The sequence below is a fragment of the Neofelis nebulosa genome, chromosome 7 (assembly GCF_028018385.1).
Source record: "Neofelis nebulosa isolate mNeoNeb1 chromosome 7, mNeoNeb1.pri, whole genome shotgun sequence".
In the NCBI taxonomy this organism is placed as follows: Eukaryota; Metazoa; Chordata; class Mammalia; order Carnivora; family Felidae; genus Neofelis; species Neofelis nebulosa.
Window position 1 is genome coordinate 20,292,715 of NC_080788.1, and position 22,380 is coordinate 20,315,094.

The window sequence follows — 22,380 nt, forward strand, 5'->3', positions numbered from 1 at the left end:
CTGTGGAGGATCCCTGTCTACCATCTCTGCCCTACTAAGCAAATATCAGCAAAAGGTGGTGCTCTTCCACCACCCACTGGTATATCAGCTTCAGAGACAATGACCATTCCCCCGTGCACTAAGCAAGCAGCAATAAGAAGGCACCACCCCTTTCCTCCAAATCAGAAAGTGAGTGAGGGGTGGGGGGCAGTTTATAGGAAAAAGAAAAACTAAGACAAGGATACTTTACATCTGTGTAGGAAGTCCTGGACAGACCCCAAAGCAGTCCAGCCCATGCATGAGCAACCAGAATGAATACATCAAGAGAATGGAAAACTTGACTATAATGTCAAACACTGCTCTCATTGCAGATTGGCCTCTGAGTGGCACACAAGCTGGACACACCAAAACGGCACTGCAAACTAACTTGGCATTTGAACCACAGCCCACAAAAGTGTGTCAGAACATGCACTCTGGACCTAAACAGGTTGACTGCCTGCTGAGAAAGATTTAAATAGAAACCAGAATCTCGTAACAACACTCAAAATGTCCTGGTTACCCACAATTACTCATCATACTAAGACCAGGAGAGTCTCAACTTGAATGGGAAAAGACAATCAACAGACATGAATACCAAGATGATACAGATGCTATGACTATGCGACAAGGATTTTAAAGGATCACCCACAAAAATGTTCTGAAAAACAAGTACTAACACTCTGAGGGAAAAAAAAGAACAAATACAAACCTTAGTAAGCAAAGAAGATGAAGACTTAAGAAGAACCCAATAAAAAACTGAGAACTGAAAAATGAGGTAAGTGAAATTTTAAAACTCACTGAATGGGCTGAATAGCAGATGGAGATGACATTAGAAGGAATTGATGAACCTGAAGATAGAATAATAGAAATTATTGGGGCACCTGGCTGGCTCAGTAGGTTCAGTGACCAACTTCGGCTCAGGTCATGATCTCACAGTTTGTGGGTTTGAGCCCTGCGTCAGGCTCTGTGTTAACAGCTCAGAGCCTGGAGCCTGCTTCGTACTCTGTGTCTCCCTCTCTCTCCACCCCTCCCCAACTTGTGCTGTCTCTCTCTCTCTCTCTCTCTCAAAAATAAGCATTAAACAAATTAAAGAATGATAGAAATTATCTAATTTGAACAGATTGAGAATAGATTTTTAAATGACAAGAATCTCAGAAACGTGGGACAATAACAAAAAAATCTGACATTCATATCATCAGAAATTCAGTAAGAATATGGTGCTGAACATAAATAATGAGTGAAGACTTCCCAAATTTGGCAAAAGACAAACTTACAGATTCAATAAGTTGAGCAAACCCTAAAGAGGATAAACTCAAAGAAATCCATGCCTAGGTATATCATAATCAAATTTCTCAAAACTAAAGACAAAGAAAAAATCTTGAAAGAAGCCAGAAAAAAATGTATTACCTGCAGCAGTAAACTACTCAAATGACAGCACATTTCTCATCAGAAATTATAAAGGCCAGAAGAAAGTGTCATGACATATTCAAGTGCTGAAAGAAAAAAACCTGTCGCCCAGAATTTTGTATCCAGCAAAACTATCTTTCAGAGATGAAGGTAAAATAAAAGTATCCTCATATAAAAAAAAAGTAAGAAAATTTTTCATCAGAAGACTTGCACTTAAAAAAATTGTTAAATTTTTTTAATGTTTATTTATTCTAGAGGGGAGGAGAGGCAGAGAGAGATAATAGAGAGAGACAGAATCTGAAGAAGGCTCCAGGCTCTAAGCTGTCAGCACATAGCCTGACACGGGGCTTGAACTCACAAACTGTGAGATCATGACCTGAGCCAAAGTTGGACATTTAACCAACTGAGCCACCCAGGTGCCCTCCAAAAAAAAAATTCTAAGGAAAGTTCTTCAGACAGAAAGGAAACCTGGAATGATGTTAGGAATGAAAGAGCTATGTAAAGGTTGTATTAGTTTTCTATTGCTATACAACTAATCATCAGAAACTGGGAAGCTTAGAACAACACATGTGGGATCAGGAGTCTGGGATGATTTAGTTGGCTTCTCTGCTTCAGGGTCTCACCAGGCTGCAATCCAAGTACCAGTGAGGGTGCTCCTTCTGGATCTTGGGGTCTTCTTCCAAGCTCCCATGGCTGTTGGAAGAATTCACTTCCTTGCAGTTATAGGATTGAAGCCCTCAGCTCCTAAGAGTCCAGTTCCTGGCCATATGGCCCTCCAAATATGTTCATCTCATAGCAACTCACTTCTTCAAGGACTCCTGTGATTAGGTTACAGCCACCTGCAACAAGGCAATGTCAATCACTGCCAAAAGTGGTCCACTTTTGTCAGGGTGAAGTCAATGAAGCCTAGCAGAGAGCTGAACATGCTCCCCAACTTGTACCTACACACTACACCTAAACAGAAGGGTTTGAAAAAAAAAAGAAAGAAAACCAAACAGGTCTCACAACACAATACTCAAAATGCCCAAGATACAATTAAAAAAATCACCTGTCATATAATAATGAGGGTGATCACAACTTGAGTGAGAAAAGATAATCCTAAGGTGCCAACACTGAGATGACTCAGATGTTGGAATTATCTGACAGGGATTTTAAAGCAGCAATAAGAAAAATGCTTCAATTATGAATACTCTGAAAACAAATTAAAAAATGCAAAATCTCAGCAAATAAACTGAAGATAAAAAAAGAACCAAAGGGAAATTATAGAACTAAAACTTCAATAATTTAAACTAAAACCTCACTAGACAGGTTCAATAGCAGATTTGAGATGAGTGAGGAAAGAATCAGTAAACTCAAAAACAGATCAATAGAAATTTCCAATATGAACAACCTGAGGAAACAGACTAAAGAAATGTTTAAAAAGAACAGTGCCTCAAGAACCTATGGGACAATAATAAAATAAAATCTAACATTTGCATCATTAGAGTCTTAGAAGAGGAGAAAGTGTATGGGGTTGAAAAAATGAAGAAAAATGGTTAAAAATCATTTTTAAAAATTCAACAAATCTAAAAGCAAGCAGGAAAAGAGGGGAAAGAATGGAACAAATAGAAAACAACTAACATGATGGCAGAGTTAAATCCAACCATATTGCTAGTGATGTTAAATGTAAATGGTCTAAACCCCCCAATTAAACAGCAGAGATTGTCTAAGGTGTTTAATTGGGGGATTTATACAGCCAAATATATGCTGTCTAAAAGAAAATATACAAACATAGGTTACAAAAGTAAAAGGATGAAAAAAGATATACCCAACAAATACTAATAAAATAAAAGGAGAGGTGTTCATACTAATATCAGACAAAGTAGACTTCAGAACAAGGAATATTAGCAGAGACACATCATGATAATAAAGGGGTCAATCCATTGAGAAGATATCACAGGTTCTCAAAAACTGAAACATAGAATTACCACATGATTCAGCAACCTACTCTGGTTATATACCCAAAGTAATTCAAAGCAGGGATTCAAACGAATATTTGTATAACCATGTTCATAACAGCATTATTCACAATAGCCAAATGTAGAAGCAGCCCAAATTTCTATCAACAGATGAATGAATAAACAAAATGTGGTATACACAAATAATGGTATGTTATTCATATTTACAAAGGAATATAATTCTGACACATGCTACAATATGGGTAAGCCTCAAAGATACTATGCTAAGTGACACACAAAAAAAACAAATATTGTACAGTTCCACTTATAAGAGGTACCTAGAGTCATCAAATTCATAGAGACAGAAAGCAGAATGATGGTTGCCAGGGACTGGGGGAGGGGGAATAAGGAATTGTTTAATGGGTACAGAGTTTCAGTTGGGAAGATGAAAAACTTCTGGAGATGGATGGTAATGATGGTTTTACAACAATATGAATGTACTTAATCCCACTGAATTAAGCACATAAGAAGGTCAAAATGGTATGGGGTGCCTGGTTTGCTCAGTTGGTTGAGCATCCAACTCTTGATTTCAGCTCAGGTCATGATCTCACGGTTCCTGGGTTTGGGCCCTGTATCAGGCTGTGGGCTGGCAGTGAGGATCCTGCTTGGTATTCTCTGTCTCCCTCTCTCTGCCACCCCCCACTCATGTGCACACTCTCCCTCTCTCTCAAAATAAATAAATATTTTTTTAAAATGGTAAATTTTGTTATATAAATTTTACAACTGAAAAAAAAAAGAAGTCATCACAATCTTAAATGTGTATGCTTAACAAGAGAGTAACAGTTGACAGAACTAAAAAGAAAAATACACAAATCCACCATTATAGTTGGAGATGACAATACTCCTCTGTCAATAATTGATAAAGTAAGTAGGTAGAATACTGGCAAGAATGTAGAAATCCTAAAAAAGTACTATCAACCAACTTGACCTAATTGACATTAATATAACAATTAATTGGAGAAGAATAATACATTCTTTTTAAGTATGTATTTAACATTATCATTACAGATGATATTTTGAGCCATAAAGCAAACCAATGAATTTAAAACAATTAATACAAATTTTATTCCCTGACCACAATGAAATTCAACTAGAAATTTAAAAATGGTGTCTTGAAAATTCTCATATATTTGGAAATTAAATAGTACATTTTAAAATAACCCTTGGGTCAAAGAGGGAAACCAAATGACGACTTACAAAATACTTTTAATTGGACATAACAGAATTAGTGAGATATACCCAAAGTTTGGGGGGGGGGGTGGAATTTACAACGTTAAATACTTATAGTAGGAAATGAGAAATGGGGCACCTGGGTGGCTCAGTTGGTTAAGAATCCGACTCTTGATTTCATCTCAGGTCATGCTCTCATGGTTCGTGAGTTCAAGCCCCACATGGGGCTCCACGCTGGCAGTGTGGAGCCTGCTTGGGATTCTCTCTCTCCTGTTTTCTCTGCCCCTACCCTGCTTGCTCTCTCAAAATAAATAAACTTAGAAAAGAAAAGAAAAAGAAGAGAAGAGAAGAGAAGAGAAGAGAAGAGAAGAGAAGAGAAGAGAAGAGAAGAGAAGAGAAGAGAAGAGAAGAGAAGAGAAGAGAAAAGAAAAGAAAAGAAAAGAAGTGTCTTGAATCAATGGTCCAAACTTCCACCTTAGGAAAACTAGAAAAAAGTCGGGGAGTATTGTTTGTATTCTATGTATTTTTTTTATATTTAGAGGCTAAAATTACAGTCTAGCTACTAAATGTAGTACTGGTTACTACCTTTTTCCCCTTCTCGATGTGAACTCACATTTGCTGCCACATTTTTTTTTTTGCTGTGAAATGAGTTCCTTGATCAGAAGCAATTTTGTGTGAAGCAGTAAACAAGATTACGGGAGGCAAACTCATATCCACAATGTGTCTATATATATACTACAGGAAATTGCCATTTGTTTTTTTAAAAATAGCTTTTTATAATATATTTTATTTATATAAAATAGCTTTTATATTGAGATATAATTCATATATCATAAAGTCTACCAGCTTAAATATAACTGGCTCTTTTTCACTTTAGCACAGTGTTTTTGAGGTATGTCCATGTTAAAACATGTTATCAGTACCCCACTCTTTTCTAAGACTAACATTCCATTGTATGGATATACCACATTTACTTCTGCCATTATTCTCAGGTGATGGATACTTGGGTTGTTTCCATTTTTTGACTATTATGAATAATGCTGCTAGGAACAAGTTTTTGTATGTGCACATATTTTCATTTTTCTTGTGCATATACCTAGGAGAATTGCTGAATCACGTGGTAACTCTGTTTTAAAATTTTAAGGGGTACTTCCAGGGGTACCTGGGTGGCTCAGTTGGTTAAGCATCTAACTTCGGCTCAGGTCATGATCTCACGGTTCATGGGTTTGAGCCCCATGTCAGTCTCTGTACCTCCCTTTCTCTCTCTCTGCCCCTCGCCTGCTCACGTTCTCTCAAAAGTAAATAAACATTAAAAAAAAATTTTTTTAAAAGAACTTCCAGACTGTTTTCAAAAGTGGCTGCAATCATTTTACATTTCCATCAGCAATGTAAGAGGGTTCCAATTTCTCCACCTCCTCACTGATGCCCGTTATTGTCCTTTTTATTATAGTCCTTCTAGTGGGTGTGAAGCGGTGTGTCATTTCTTGTGTTCCTGTGTAATGTGGGCAACTTCATGAGATCATGTGAATAAATTCCTATTTATTTTTTCTCTCTGAGCAGTTTGAAAGTCGTATTGTGTGTTCTATTCAATGTTTTGTGGTGTGACAGCGAGAGGTAAGGCAGGGAAAACTCAGCTGAAACTATCTTTGCTAAACTGGTCTCTTCATTGAGATTTGCTAAATGTTTTTTCTTCCCCTAGTTACTTAGTGCATTTCATGACCCATGGAGGTCACCTTGGGCTTTGGAGCCTTTCTCTGGTTCAGTGCAGAACCCTCAGATCCAGCAGAAAATCAGTCCTGGTTGTTCACAAGTTCCCCCCTCCATCTCTTTCCAGAAATCCTTTCCACTGCCCTCTCACAGTAACCGGGGAAAGATAAGGATATTCCCCTTGCCCCTAATCAGTCTGTTCCTCTTGCGAGTGGGTTCCTGAATTTTGCTGACTCACCAAGACCATTTGCATGAGTAGCCTGGCACTTGAGCAATGTACTTTTTCTTCTCTTACCAGTTTTTGACATTTTTGACATTTGGTTAGGTCTTTTTCCTTGTTTGCTGATGGGTTGTTTTTCGCAGGAAGGAAGTGCCAGTTTTTACTGTATTGTGTTTGTGTCATCAGGCATTTGAAAGGGATGTGTTGTAACCCAGCTGCACTCCACCACTTTATGCAGTCTTAGCAATACTTTTCGGTATTTAAGCTTACTGCTGGGGATTCCCCATTATCCACTTTTTGAACAAACAGTCCCTGTGCACCTACTGTGTGCCAAGCAGGGATCTCTAAGTGGAGCTATTGCACAGAACCAGAGCCCTGCCATTGTGGAGCCTCTTAGTAAATTATGCCCAAGTGTCTCCACCAAAACATCCTCATTTTGCATAAAATTGTGTTTGTAGAAAACAATTTCAATTTTTGAAATCTAAGGATTTATACCAAATTCACCCAGGTTATAAAATTAACTCACATACCCCCTAACGTTCTGTGACACTTCCAGCAAATATGGCATGGTCAGAAAGGAAGCTTCAGAGCAGAAGTGAAGGAATCTGCCCTTCATTTTTAAGCACCTGATTGTTATATTTGAAAAGCTGCATCAGATACAGCTCGTGTTCCACTCTTTGCTTTGTGGGATGGATTGAAATCATTTGCAAATTCCTTAGTTGATGATATGCCAAAAATAAAAGCAATTCTGGCAGAAAGTATTAAAGACTTGGGGCAAAGAGAAGACATTTTAAAACCTTGCAAGTATTAAGATCTCAAAAAAATCTTTTTATAAGCACCATGAACCAGAGCTGTTCATCAGCAATTTGCAGAAACCAGATGAACACGGTGCTACAGCCAATATTTACTAAAAGCCAATTTCTGTGCATTACCTCCCTGCAGCCACCTCAACTGCAGTCCCTGTAACACCTCAAGTGTTTCAAGACCTCTAACACACCCATGGCATTAATTCAGCAAATATATGAACCACTGTGCAAGACATTGTGCTCAGGACAATGGGGGAGATAGAAATAAATAACACAGCACCTGCCCAGGAGGAATTACTAAGGCGAGTGGGAGAGCCCGGACAAAGCAAGGGAGAGATTCTTAAGACAAGGTAGCGACATATGGCATGCTGCAGTGATAAATTCTAGATTTCCAGAGAACCCTCAATAGAGGATGAGGACTGACAGGGTCTCCACCCATGTAAAGCTTCCTTAATAGCTCCTTGACAGAGCTCACAGCACACATGACTACAGCCTGAAGGTCAGATCCAAATGACCTTTTTGCTGCTAGCAGAGGCCCATGGAATTTTCTAGAGATCACACCCACCCTCTGTGGTATCCTTTGAAAGTAATTTTGTTTTTTTTTTTTTTTTATGGGCCACATGAGTTCATCATTCATAAATTTGTTTAAACTGTATTTGGAAATCTCATTTTCCTGCTAGTTGTATATCTCAGAGGCCCTCGGCTCCACCGAATCCTGGGTAGGAGGCATCCCAGATTTACTTATATTTTTTAGGTCCTGAAGTATCCTCTTGTCAAGGTTTCTTAGGACTTTAAAACAATTTCATTTGTATGTCTCCTTTCGTGGATTCTGCAGCTTTCAGTTTTCATCTTTCAGACACTGGAACTTCATAATTTAACTCAGGCCCCAAAGCCATAAAGATGGTCAACTGTCAAAGCAGCTGCTGCCTACTTTCTCCATGAGCACGGTACACAGCCAGCCACTCCTGGTAGTTCCCTGGCTCCTCATGTGGTCGCTCAACAGGGAAATGCCAGAGTCTCTTCCGCATAGAGCTACTCTGGAGGAGACTCAGGGGGAATTTTTTGTAATAGGAATAATATATTAGTCCCTCTTTTCTTTTTTATCTATTTTTTGAGAGGGAGGGAGGGAGGGAGGGAGGGAGGGAGGGAGGGAGGGAGGGAGGGAGAGACAGAGAGTGAGTGGGGAAGGGGCAGAGAGAGAGGGAGAGAGAGGATCCCAAGTAGGCTTTGTAGTGTCAGCGCACAGCCCAACTTGGGGCTTGAACTCATGAACTGTGAGATCATAACTTGAGCCGAAATCAAGGGTCCACACTTAACTGGGCCACCCGGGTGCCCCAGGGGAAATTTTTAATAGTTAGCAAAGGGGCCGTTTCCTTATAGGGACAGAACCTCTACTAAAGAAATACTGGCTCAACCAAGAGTCTCATATATCCATGACAGATAAGAAAGTGGGTTTCCCCAGAAAAGAAAGGTCCATGCAAACTGCGCTAATTCCATCTGGAAGCACTGCACCAAGCTCTGTGGTCCTAGGAAAGAAGTTAACATCTGCTGTTTCTGGAAACATAATGGAAATGCGCCACCTAGTGACCACAGATGGAACTGCTACTTTTCAAAAAAAACCCCAAAACAAAAAACCCACCTTGGCTGAAGATTCTGAGCTTCCAAAGAAGCCCATTCTTAACTGGCAGGTTATCACACCAAAGTGATTCAATACCCCTGTATTTTATAGGTAAACTATAATTAATAATCTTGTGAAGAAAATGTTTTTTTTTCCTCATGAGATTTATGGAGACATTCTGAAAAATATTTTATAGCTTCTAGATCAGATAGGCTGGTTATCTATCTTCTAGCTATTAACATAAATGTTTAAAAAGTAATACTCAGATACTCAAGTTTGAAAGGAAAAAATGCTAAGAATTTTTTAATGTTTCAAAGGAAACCTTGAATAAAATGCATTTGCAGTAACTTTTTCTTTCCACTAAAGGGTCTACAAACAGATTTATAAAGACTCGAAAACACTTTTTAACACTTCCACTGTGTCAATAAACCAGCCAATTACGAATATATCTGTTGAAATGGAGTAAGGCTCTGGAAAAGAAATATTTTACCTCAACAACAGTTGTTATGATTACTTAAGATCGTATCTTAATACAGAAAACAGTTCTACATGCTTCTTAAAGTAACTTGTAATTATTTTAATTTTTTGGTGCTCTTGCAAATACGTGACTAACAAAATTCAAACCACAGCAGCTACACGTAAGAGTTCTGTGGTTTACTTCAAGCATCTGTATATAAAGAACCAAACTACATAGACACTGCAAAACTTATAGGTGAAGTTTAGGTTAGACAACTTTATTAGCTAAAGAACAAAAACACGTTCCACTTTCTGCAATCACAGCTGAAAAAGCTTTTCAAGGAGATCCAAGGATGTATGGACTTAATCTGAAACTAAAGTCATAGGAATTCAGTAGATTCTCAATCACTGCATTTGTTCTAGTTTAAGTCAGTTTAAATTTTTTCATAGAAAAAAACAGATTTCAGGCAAATAAAAACAAATTCCAGATAAACATGGTTCGGTGTTTTTTTTTTTATTATTTTACCTTTATCAAGGCAGGCAAAGTACAGATGCTGTACATTAAAAACATACAAATACATTACTCACAGCACATCAACTCCTACAGGCAAAGAGACTGGGAAGCACTGCTCCTCTGAAGCTCGGAGCCGCAGCTAAATGTACAAGGAGCCATCTGCTGGTCCCACGTAGCCAACGCCAATCAGCAAGACGTCTATCAGCGTCCATATCCCCAGGCCGCCGAAGCTGAAGAGCTTGCCAAGGCCTTCCCGCCACTGACCCAGGTAGAAACGGTCAGCGCCAAACCCCCCGAGGGTGATGCTGCAACAGCAAACAGGAAGGGGGTCCATCAGCCATACCCCCCAGGGTAGCTCAAAAATGGCATGGAGTCGCACTTGTAAAAGGGCCTCAAATGATCACAACCCCTGATGAGAACACAAACGTACAACGTCAAATAACCATGGGCCAGAAGACTGTTTTAATGTCAAAAGTAGGGGCGCCTGGGTGGCTCAGTCGGTTAAACATCCGACAGCAGCTCACTAAGGTCATGATCTCGTGGTCCAGGAGTTCGAGCCCCACGTTGGGCTGTATGCTGACAGCTCAGAGCCTGAAGCCTGCTTTGGATTCTGTATCTCCCTCTCTCTGCCCCTCCCTGCTCACGGGTGCACGTGCACTTCTCTCTCTCAAAATAATAAACATTAAAAGAATTTTTTAAAAAGCCAAAAAGTAAAAAAAAATTTTTAGCTATACTGAATCTGAAGTTCATCTTCTGAAGAAAAGTAATCTGTCTTATTGCTTTTTCATCTAGAAAATGGCATATCCAGAACAAAGCAGGGAGCCAGTCCAACAGGAAGTACACGGACAGAGTCAGGAGGTGGTGTCGTCATGAAGCAGCCCAACACCTCCTGACTGTCCCAGATCAAGTCGCCTGAGCTCTGTCACTCATCTCCAAGCAATGAGTGTCGAGAATAAATGACTTTAAGGTTCCTCCAAATTCTAAGATCTAATGCTATTCAGATAACTTCTCGTTGTACTTCTTTTAAATGTTTCATCATGGAAAATTTCAAGCCATGTAAGAGTAAGAAGAGAACAGTACCCATGACCCAGCTCCAACAATTCTCAGCATGTGGTCAACCCCGTTTCACCCGTACTCCCCACCCCCCCACATTGGAGTACTTTGAGGTTAACCCTGGACATTCTCCCATTCAGGGAATATTCTGAAAGAAATGATGCTGAGCTCTGAGCAGAAAACTATTCTTACATTTTAAAAGTCAAGCTGTTAAATGTACCATGGTAATTTAAGATGTTAACAATCTTGGGGCAACCAGTTGAGAGGGGGACAGGGAACAATCACTGTAACTTTTCTGGAAGTCTGAAGTCATTCCAAAATAAAACATTTACTTAAACAAAAAGTCAGTTGTCAGTTTTCATTTGAACCACTGCTGACAAAGACCCTGGCCAGTTAACAAATCTCGTTTTTGTTGTATCTAATTTTCTATTTTGGACTTTTACTTTCCAGCTGTGACTTCCTGCCAGGCAGGATCTGGTCTCTCCTCAGCCCAAACCCTAAAGCAGTGGTTCTCACAAAGCAAGGGGCTTTGCTGAGGGGCAACTTAGCAGTATCTAGAGACACAGGAGTGCTACTGGCATCTAGTAGGTGGAGTTCAGAGATGCTAACCACCCTACTGTGCACAGGACGGTGCCACAACAAAGAATTATGTGGCCTGAAAGTCAACAGTGATGAGGGTCAGAAACCTAGCCCACATCACACAGGCCACAGGGTCTCAAGCTTTAATGCTAAACCTTCAACTGTAGGTGTCCCGACTTTTAATTAGTGAATTGTTTAACCAGCATCCCACCTGCCTTCCCACTGAGGGAAAGAATTGGTACAATTTTTTTCCCCCAAAGGTGTTGAAAAGTTTAACAAATTCAAGCACATTTTAATGTTAAAATTGTAAGTCCGTGCTTATCTCTGGATGGTGGAATTACAGGTGATTTTTAGTGTTTTATTTGGTCATTTTCAATTTTTCCAGTTTTACTAAAAACCGAGTACTGGGTAGGTATCAGTTTTTATAATAAAGGAGGAAGTTACTAAAAATTAACGCTATGAATCATAAACCTATCCATCCGAAATAGTATATAGCATTTTTGCTGAATCACAATACATTCAGGATGCTGAAACCATGACTAGTTCTAATAATCTATAGTAATGATTCCGTAAGTCATCTCAAAAAGTATGCAGGCATCCTGGGAGAAAGGCTAACATCCTGCCATTAAATTCCATAAAGGGACTGGTCTGATCATCTCACTAACCCCGTGCAGCTTCATTGCCTAGGCCTAGCCAACAAATGTGAAAGAATCTGAGTGAAGGAGGAACTCGGCTGAGTTCAATGTATGGAAGATTCCACTGATCCCAATGGAACCCAAATGGCACCCTCAATTTACCAGTAGCCACGCTTACCTCAGAGCCAGAGCAGTAGACCACTTATAACCTCCAGTCCAGTTGCAGTATAGCATTTTTGGAAAAGTACGGTTACCTTAAAAAAAGGGAAAATATAATAATAAATATATATAATAATAATATAATAATGTAATAATATAATAATGTAGAGCATTAGAAACATGGGTAAACAAATACTCTTACACAGAGACTAATGGTCTTGTAATGTGAAACCTAAAAATCAACTCTTTATGGTAATTAAAGTTTGCTACGGTCAATGGTAGAAAGTCCTTACCATCTCTAAGCTTACATTTAATATTTAATCAGAGAAGGAAGGATTACAGTTTGAAGTATGTGAAACGCCCTACCAGCTATCAAGGCTTCAGCGAAGTTTAGGGTCAGACAGTGTGGTACTGAAACAGACAAATCAAGCAATGGGAAAAGGAGAGAGCCCAGCGTCCCCGCCCCCCTCCCCGACAACACACACACACACACACACACACACACACACACACACACACACACACTCTCTTCCTGTGGGAGACAGGGCACACGCAGACTGGCCTGGACACTCGGGAGACAACTGGCTATCCACGTGGGGAGAAAAGTAAACCTGCATCTACTTCACACCACATTCCCAACACCAATTCCAGGTGGATTACAGACCTATATGTGAAAGGCCAAACTTCCAACTTTCAAAAGAAAATATAGGGAAAAAAAAGGGCTAACTATGAAAGGCTAATAACTTCAACTAACTAAAATTTTCAAGTTCTACTAAAAAAAAAGTCAAGTAAAGTCAAGTTCTATTCAAAAGACACACACACACAAAAAGTGGAAAAACTAAAAATCTGGGAAAGGATTTTAGGAACACCAAAAGGTTATTATCCAAAATATAAAAGAATTTCCAGAAATTTTTAAGAAAAAGACAAAACTTATGAACAGTAAGTACTGGAGAATATATCGATTAAGAATAGTTATGTACCAGGGCATCTGGCTGGCTCAGTGGGTTAAGCATCTGAGTCTTGATTTCGGCTCAGGTCATGATCTCAAGGTTCATGGGTTCAAGCTGAGCCCGTCGGGCTCTGCGCTGACAGCGCAGACTCTGCTTGGGATTCTCTCTCCCTCTCTCTCTGCCCCTCCTTTGCCCTCTCTCTCAAAATAAATACATAAACTTAAAAAAAAAAAGGAACAGTTATGTACCAATAGTGGGAATGTAAATGTTGAAACCATTTTGGAAAATAGTACATGCTAGAGAGTATATGCTACACAAACTCGTGCACACCTGCAACCAGGAGAGGATACGTACAAACACTTTAAAAGCACCACAATCCATGAGAGCAAAAAACTGTAAATAATCCAAATACACAGGAGAATGGATAAACTATGATACAATGTCACAGTGGATATTATACAGAAGAAAATAAATAGATAAGACACATGGATGAATCTTAGAGACATGATGCTGAGAGGAAAAAAGAAAGTACAAGAAGATCATAAACAGACTATTATTTTACAAAAGTCTAAAACCTGCACCATTGAATAATATATCATACTATATTTTGTTATATACAAGTGACAGAACTATACAAAATGTAAAGAAAAGGAAGTGGGATGATGATGAAAAGAAAATTCACCAGGGCAGTCACCTCTTGAGAGAAGGTAGGGCACTGGGTGCAGGAAAAGCACTCAGGTAGTTTCAGTGGCATCAGACTGCTTTAGTTGTTAATTTGGGTGAAATGCTATTACTATACATCAGGCTTAATACCTTACACATTTTTTTCTTGTTTGTTCAAATATTACATTTTAAAAGATTAAATTACAAGTTTTCTAGGTTTTTTTTTAGTTCACTGAGTTTATTTTTTTTATTTTTCAGTTGACATATGATGCTGTATCAGTAATTCAACAACGATCTGTTAAGCTGTTCTCACCACAAGCGTAACTACCGTCTGTCACCACTGAGTTTATTATTAGTGAGGCTTGGTGTAACTAATAAATGTTTCTGATTAGACAACTGAATTCTCTAATTGCTAACTGAAGTTCCACATGCAAGCTTAAAGGAAAGTCTTCTGCTCACGAACTTCGCTGAACCCCACTTACCCAAGCAGTGAATGTGGTCCCGCACCGTGCAGTTGGCAGTGTAGCGTTGCCGAGGACAGGACACTGTCATGCAGCTGGTGGAGTTGGAACACTCATAATCGGTTTCTGGAAGCTGCCAGCAAAACCTGCAAGTCATGTTGATGACGAAGTTCTTTTGGGATTTGAAGTCTTGATCCTAAATGCCCAAGGACGTAGAATGAATCAATCATCATATAGCAGTTAATATGCCAATAAAAATACAAGGCACAAAGCTTCTAAAAGACTTCTCCTCCTGGTAGAAAGTGCAGAAAAACAGGTACAAACCAGTATGTGTGCAAAACAAATGTATATGGTATGATCCTATAGCCATGAAAATATACACCCCAAAATATATACCTAAGGGAAAAAAATCTACATAAAGTTACATCAAAGTAACAACAGTCATTCCAGGATGGTAAGATTATTTTACCACTTTCACTTGTATAATTTTTCATAATGAGCATGTGTACTTTTGTAATACAACAAAAAGGGGGGGGGTATTTTATCAAGCCAGAGTCACAGAGAGCTGGAAGGATGGATGAGTACATCTGTTCAAGGTCACTGAGCTGCAAGTGATGTGTAGAACCCATGTTCCCCAACTCCAGTCCGATGCTCCCAGGAGTACAACACAGATTGGCTACCGAGTCTCAAATCTCCACTATGGCCCAGTACCACAGGGTTGTTACTACTGCTCACATCTCTACTGGGTAAGCACTCAACTCAGAACCACACTCAACAAAGGTTCACTGTTGGTGCTAAGCTTTTAAGACCAGAGGGTTTTTCACTTTGATTTTAAAAAAATCATTATTTTGTTTTCTGCTTGTAAGAGTAGGACATGCACTATGTGTGTTGCACATTTGGAACTTACAAGAAAAAACCTGTAACCTCCCCAGAGTGAACCACTTTTAATCTTTCCTTATTTCTTCTGGTAATATAGATTTATGTAAGTGCAATTATACTGAAATCATTTCGTATCTTTTTCCCCCCACTTGACATTACACTGCAATATATAATTTTCAAAATCATTTTTAAATGGTCAATCACCTCTGGAGGTATCAACTTATTAATTTTTTTCATCAACGCAAAACTGCTTTTGTGAATAGCATCCAAAACTGGGTAAGGCACCACTTGACTTAGGCAATATTGTTTTATGTATCTAGTGATACAGTGATAACACATGCTTATCAACTGTTATTTATATTTATTTATTTATTTTTAATGCTATTTTTGACAGAGAGTGAGCAGGGGAGGGGCAGAGAGAGAGGGAGCCCACAGAATCCAAAGCAGGCTCTAGCCTCTGGACTGTCAGCACAGAGCCTGATGTGGGGCTTGAATTCTCGAACCCCGAGACCATGACCTGAACCAAAGTCAGACGCCTAACTAACTGAGCCACCCAGGTGCCCCTTTATCAATTGTTTTTTTAAAAACTAGGCAATACATGGGGGCGCTTGGGTGGCTCAGTTGGTTAGGCGTCTGACTTCAGCTCAGGTCATGATTTCACAGTTCGTGAGTTTGAGCCCTGCGTTGGCATCTGTGCTGACAGCTCGGAGCCTGGAGCCTGCTTCAGATTCTGTGTCTCCCTCTCTCTCTGTTCCTCCCCCGCTTGCACTCTTGTCTCTCTCTCTCTCAAAAATAAATAAAGATTAAAAAAAGAATTAAAAAAAACCCCAACAACTAGGCAATACATGTATGTGGTACAAACTCCCAGACAGGACAGGAGTGAGGAGGAAGCTAGTCCAGCCCAGCCATCAGCAGCCACTGCCCTCTCCAGCAGCAAGTGCTGCTTAGCCTCTGGCCTTCCAGGGAATCTATTCTACGCATGAGCATGTTTATGTCACATATATTTCTTTATTTTTTAAATTTAAGTTTCCACTGATATTTACTTTTCACTTAATTCTGTAGCTATCAGTAAATAGCTCAAGATCTGCTTCATTCTTTTTAGTAGCTGCTATTTATTTCATTTCATAGTGAGTCATAAACAGTTCTCTCTTGGACATTTAGCTTGTTTTAAATCTTCCGTCTAGGTGAACAATGCAGCTAAGAATATTCTCAGGCATATTTATTTGTAACCACGTACAGTATCTGTAAGATAAATTTCTAGATAGGGAACTGCGGTCACAAGTTCTATATATCTGTACGTTTCATACATATGACAAGTGCCTACATAAGAAGCTGGCCATCTGCCTACCCACTAACAAGATAGGAGTGTCCCTGGCATCCTCACGAACTCACACTGTTGCTAACATTTATTACTTTCTTGCCAACCTGGTAAGTTTAAAAACATGCATTTTTATTGCTTTAATTACAAGGAAAATTAAATAGTTTTTTTCGTGTGTTGAAAGCCCATTTACCTTTCCTTTCCTATGAACCATCTACTTATGTCCTAATACCATTTTTCTATAGGACTGTCATCTCTTTCTCATTTGCTTTTAGGAAATCTTTTTTTTTTTTCTTTTATGTTTATTTTGAGAGAGAGAGAGCACGTAGGGGAGGAGCAGAGAGAGAGAGGAGAGAGGATCCCAAGCAGGCTCCACACTGTCAGCACTGAGCCCTGATGCAGGGTCGAACTCAAGAAACTGAGATCATGACCTAAACTGAAATCAAGAGTCAGAAGCTTAACCAACTTGAGCCATCCAGGCGTCCTGGAAATGTTTAATGCATTATTTGTCACCCATGTTAGAAATGGTTTTTTTACTTAGTCATTGATCTTTTGCCTTTATGCTTTTTTAGGTCATTTTTAGTAGTCAAATGTATCAATTTGTTCTTTTATGGCTTCTAAATTTTACTTCATACTTAGGAAACTATTCCTTTTGAGATGATAACAAAACAATCTCAAGCTTTCTCTGCTACCTCGTGGTTTCCTTTCATCACCTTAAATCCCTGATCTTTCTGAAGTTTATTTTTAACAAAATAAACTTTTTTCCACACAGTGACCCAGGCATCCCAGCACCGACTGCACCCGCCTGCTCCTCAGGAAAGAACGGACCCCTTCAAAAGCTGATCTATAGGAAAAGTTACCTGTTACCTTTACCTCTGTGAAACAGCTGTCATTACTAAGAATCCAGAACCCATCAGAAGGAATTATACTGCTTCAGATACACCGGCAGACTGATTGCTTCTCCAAGTGATACAAAACTACATTTCTAACAAGCACATTTCCAGCTGACCTCAACTGGCTTGACGGTTGCCATTACAACTGGAACAGGAGGGGTTGGCAGGAGTTGCTGGATTTTTACATTAATTTCTATAAAAGAATCCAGATGAGATTCCCTTAGCCTGGGAGTCCCTAGTCAGTACGCATGGAGAAGGACTAGAAGAGTTAATTTTTTTTTCCATTAAGTTCAAAATAAGAGGGGGCAGGAGGCACCTGAGTGCACGCACATGCCAGTGACAGAAAACAAGGATTTGCAGGTGAAGGTCGTGGATTATTTCTTTCTGAAACAGTAACTCAGTTACCAAGAAGGGACCCTACAGATCTTCATTAACAAACAAGTTAAAAACACATGACTTGTCATGGACAGCCTGGCGACAGCAGTCCTAAGACTCATGTCTCCAGGTAGCCAATTCGTGTATTTTACCGCTCTCTAGTTTTCAGAACAGACCAAAAAACTCCCTTGGCGGCAGACTTCAAATTCTACACCTGACAACCAGGCAGCTGCAATTTTATAGGACTCACTATTATTGGCTAATAGAGGAGGCAGGTGATGTGAATTCACCTGGGGAAGGAGAGAAAAAAAATCCCACCCAGCCCTGGTGAGGGCTGTAGCAGGCACCATGACCAAGGAGTTCCGAAACTTCCCTAAGCTTTATAATTTCTCTACCTTTGTTATTTTTTGTTATCTGCTGCCATTTTCTACTAAATGAAACCGTTGTTTTTGGAACATCTAAAGAAGAAATAAATTGAGAAGTATGTCTTACTCTGTAACCAGTTTTCGGAGATGAAAGTCAAAGCAGCTGAGGCAAACAACAAAGGAGGCTAATTCTGGACAAGTTCCCCTTCTACATCAGAGTCTTTCTATTTTTCAGTAAGTAGCTACTATCTGTCAGACCCATGAGACAGAAATTTTTTTGTACTTTTTATATTTGATTAGAGTTGTCACACAATGTTACATTAGTATCCGGTGGAGATAAAAATCTTTAAAGCCTTCAAATAAAGAAGTTTAGCCACACTGCATTTAAGACACAGTAACAAAGACTAATAATTCAAGGGCAGTCATCAAGACTATCTGACTCAATTTTCAAGTGTGCTGATACAGTATACAAAATGGTAACATGTTTATAAAAAAACAAATTCAGACAACGACAGCATAAAATCTCATTTCCCCTTTGAAGTGAAGCCTTCCTCACTCCCTTTCTGATACTAGACTTCATCAGGAAAATTACAGAAAGAGTCTAGGGGTGGAAGGAACTTTCCAATCTAGCCCTCCACAGACTAAGTTCCAAACAATGGAGCGGGAAGGAACCCTGCTCAAGTGACAAAAATGCTAGAACTACCAGGTCAAAAGAGATCTGCAAAAGAGGACATAGTATGGAATCTGTTCCTTCCTTCTCAACAAGTTCCCAAAAGCAGGGTTCCATGGACACATGTTAGAAAAAGCTGTCCTGGGCCCATCCGCTCATTCATCTTATTTAACAAGAAATAGATTAATAAATACTGCAGCGAGTTACGGCAGGGTCGAGAGTAAAACACTACTTCATTATTCGTTTTTACTCTTCATCTCACCCAGACGTGAGGACTGTCGCCCCAAACAAGGGAGTGTGCCATAATTTACCTGGTCCAGTTGTTAAAACTGCAGACACCAGAGTCTCCCTAACCTACTCACATTCAGCGGGTCTGGGGCTGTCTGCAGGAATGATTGTAACGGCAGCCAAAGTCAGGTAGCTCAGAAGCAGGTACCCCTAGAGAACTCTATGGAACATTAATTAGGAGAGCCTTTCTAGGCTCCTTCCTCTCTCTGTCAAAATGTCAGGAGACAGGATACAGGTGTGATGACTGTAACAGGGTCATTTCTAATAGGCCTTTTCTATTTCTGGCTTTCTCTAAGAAGTCTGATAACTACTCCAATTTAATCTGTCAAAAAATTCCCATCTGGGGGCGCCTGGGTGGCTCAGTCGGTTAAGCATCCGACTTCAGCTCAGGTCATGATGTCACGTTCGTGAGTTTGAGCCCCACATCGGGCTCTGTGCTGACAGCTTGGAGCCTGGCGCCTGCTTCGGATTCTGTGTCTCCCTCTCTCTCTCTGCCCCTCCCCCACTCATGTTTGGTTTCTGTCAAAAATAAATAAATATTTTAAAAAAAAATTTTTTTTAATTGCCATCTGAACCCTGGCAACCAAACCTTCCGTGGCAATGAAAGATTCAGTCTTCTGATCAAGTTGTCTTTGTTCCTAAAATATTACTTGTAGAATGCAGAGCACCTTCTTTCAGGATTTCCCCTACAGTCACGTCTACACTGTACTTATAACTTGAGGTTTACAATGAGTTCATTTAAAAGAATTAAGTTGCAGTACTTACAACACAGGTAACGGAAGGTTTGACTGTGCAGTCAAAAGTGACAGGCTTCCCATAGACACAGGAGAAATTTGTCCTGCATTCTACACAGTCTGCAGGAAGTCTGCTACACAAACCATTACTTGGACACTTCATCACATAAGGTGGGATATCAGTACTTTCTGTGAAAAGTAAGAGAGAAGCTCATTTTCATATAATATTGATCAGAATCCCAGGAGAATACAGTTTCCTAAGGTTAAGGGACACGGTTGCTAGCAATGAACTACTGGGCTGGAATGGAAAATGCACGGAGTTGGGAGTCGGAGACACCTGCAGTTCAAGCAAGGTTCTGCCAACCAAGCTGTGTGACCTGATGCAACAACAGTTCAACAGCTAAGTAAAAAGGATTTAATTACTGCCCCCGCAAATGGGCATGAAAAGCAAAGGTGCTTATGAACATATAATGTATACACAAAGCTAGGTGTAAGTTAGGGCCTCAGAAAAATCTACTCTAACAAGATGAACAATTAAAAGTTTAGCAATGGCAAAGTTTGTTCAAGATCACAGAGGGAGTGACAAAATTGGAACCACAACCCAAACCCGTTTCTAATCCAATATTCTTTTCACCTGAATTCACGAATTTGGTAATTACACCACTGACCCTTTAAGCGAATCAATCAGTACAATAACGGTACCAACTTTGGAAAATGTTCTCTGTCGTTATTCCACATTGGTACTTCAATAAACCATAATTTGCAGGTAATAAGGAAATTTAAGTTTCAGATTACAAAGATGAACATAGCCCTCTATATTAGTAACTGGTTCACTGGGTTGCAATTTTTCCCCCAGCCAACCTTGCTGGGAGTAAAATATATTTATCATTAAGAGATGATCAAATTGCAAGTATTCTTGGGGAGGAAGAGAGGCTTTCAAAAACATCCAAAAGAATAAAAAAAATTTTGTGCTCTATAATTTTAGATTCAAGAATGCTGCTGTCTTGTCGTGATCTTTACATCCAAATAAGAATCAGTAAAACACCTCTGCCAGTTTCAATTCATTGAAATAATGGAACTGTAAAGGGATGACCTATAGAGACAAAGGTTCTGTTAAGCAAAACACACTAATACTCATTTAAAACTGGACCCACTTAAAGTCACTGAATTATGTGGGCAATTCTACAAATATCATTTTTCTTTTCTTTTATTCAATTATTTTTGGGGCTGGGAATTGGAAACTTAGAAATCACAAAGCCAAAAAGACTTCAGAGGGCCAGGCTAACCTCACCACCCTAAAGACGAGGAAAGTGAATCCTGAAGGGTAATTTGCTCAAACTCCCAGTAGTTCATTCAACCAAGCAGACTGAGACTCCAAGTCTTAGTCCCTCTGATCCTTCCATTTCACACAGCCTTGGGAGGAACCTTTAATGTCCAACATCAGGAACGGGGTATAAGAAGAAAAAGAAATTTTCTGAAGGGAAAGAAGCATTGGTTGAAGGTGATCTTGATGAACGAGGTGGCAAAATAATAGAGAGATAGAAATGAGGAATGTGGAACTGGAAAAAGAGATGTGGCTGGAATGTCAAAAGGAATTGCAATATCAAGACAGTCAACAGAATACATCTGGGTAGCTGTCTTTAGTTCACATAACCTAAAATACAATAAAAAGTTCAAAAAAATGGAAAGTGATTTTTATCTTAAAAAGAGAAAGAAATAAACCACTAGATATAAATACACACATTTACTAGAATAGAAAATATCTAGTACCTGCTGCCCTGGGAACTACTGTGAAAGTACGTGTTGGGCCCGGATCCTTTATTGACTGAGCCAGCGGCTGCGACTGCTCTAAATTTAAGGATCCTACAATTAGAGAAACATGTTATCCTGGGATATGAAAACCTTGGTTTGTGTGCTTAAGACGCAAGGTCCACACCAGGCCCGTAACTGCTCAGAAAAACTCACAGCTTGACGACCCAGAAAACTAAACAAACGCCAAATAGGGTCGACACCTATTTAGATCAATAGGCAACTAGGGAACAAAGCGTTGGTGTCGGGCTCCAGGTCCGCTTCCCCGGCCAACACCCGAGCCCTCGGTCTCCTGCTCGAGGGCTCCCTGGCTCAGCTCGGCGCCTCCGGGGTCCCGGAGCGGAGTGGGCGGCCAGGACCCGCCAGACGGAGCTACAGCGATCAGCCTCCGCCCTTCGCCCTCCGCCCACGGGCCTAGCGCGGACACCTCCCGCCGCTCCCGGGGTACCATTCAGCCGGACCCCGCGTGGACCCCGGCCTTTAACTCACCCCCGCCCGACAAGATGTAGAACTGGGAGAGGAACAACAGCACGCGGCAGAGGCGGAGCATGACCCCCAGCGGGACGCCCGCCGCCACCATCTCGCCGGTGCGCGCGCACTTCCGGGCCGCGAGGCGGGACTGGGCAGAGGGGCGGG

The 22,380-nt window shown here is 40.1% G+C and overlaps 1 protein-coding gene across 3 annotated transcripts; it reads right to left on the reverse strand.

Moving 5' to 3' along the window:
• Positions 1–9,493: 9,493 nt before the first annotated feature.
• On the reverse strand, positions 9,494–22,376 carry TM2D3 (TM2 domain containing 3). Of its 3 annotated transcripts, none has more exons than XM_058736785.1 (6): positions 22,234–22,376; positions 21,706–21,798; positions 19,967–20,124; positions 14,435–14,609; positions 12,359–12,434; positions 9,494–10,218 (listed from the first exon to the last, which is right to left on the reverse strand). In XM_058736785.1, the coding sequence occupies exons 1-6, from the start codon at positions 22,322–22,324 to the stop codon at positions 10,053–10,055; spliced, it is 759 nt and encodes a 252-aa protein (XP_058592768.1). In that variant the 5' UTR covers positions 22,325–22,376; the 3' UTR covers positions 9,494–10,052. The 3 variants fall into 3 exon arrangements, with proteins under 3 accessions (XP_058592768.1, XP_058592770.1, XP_058592769.1); XM_058736786.1 differs by having other exon boundaries at positions 10,211–10,322; XM_058736787.1 differs by lacking the exon at positions 21,706–21,798.
• Positions 22,377–22,380: the final 4 nt, after the last annotated feature.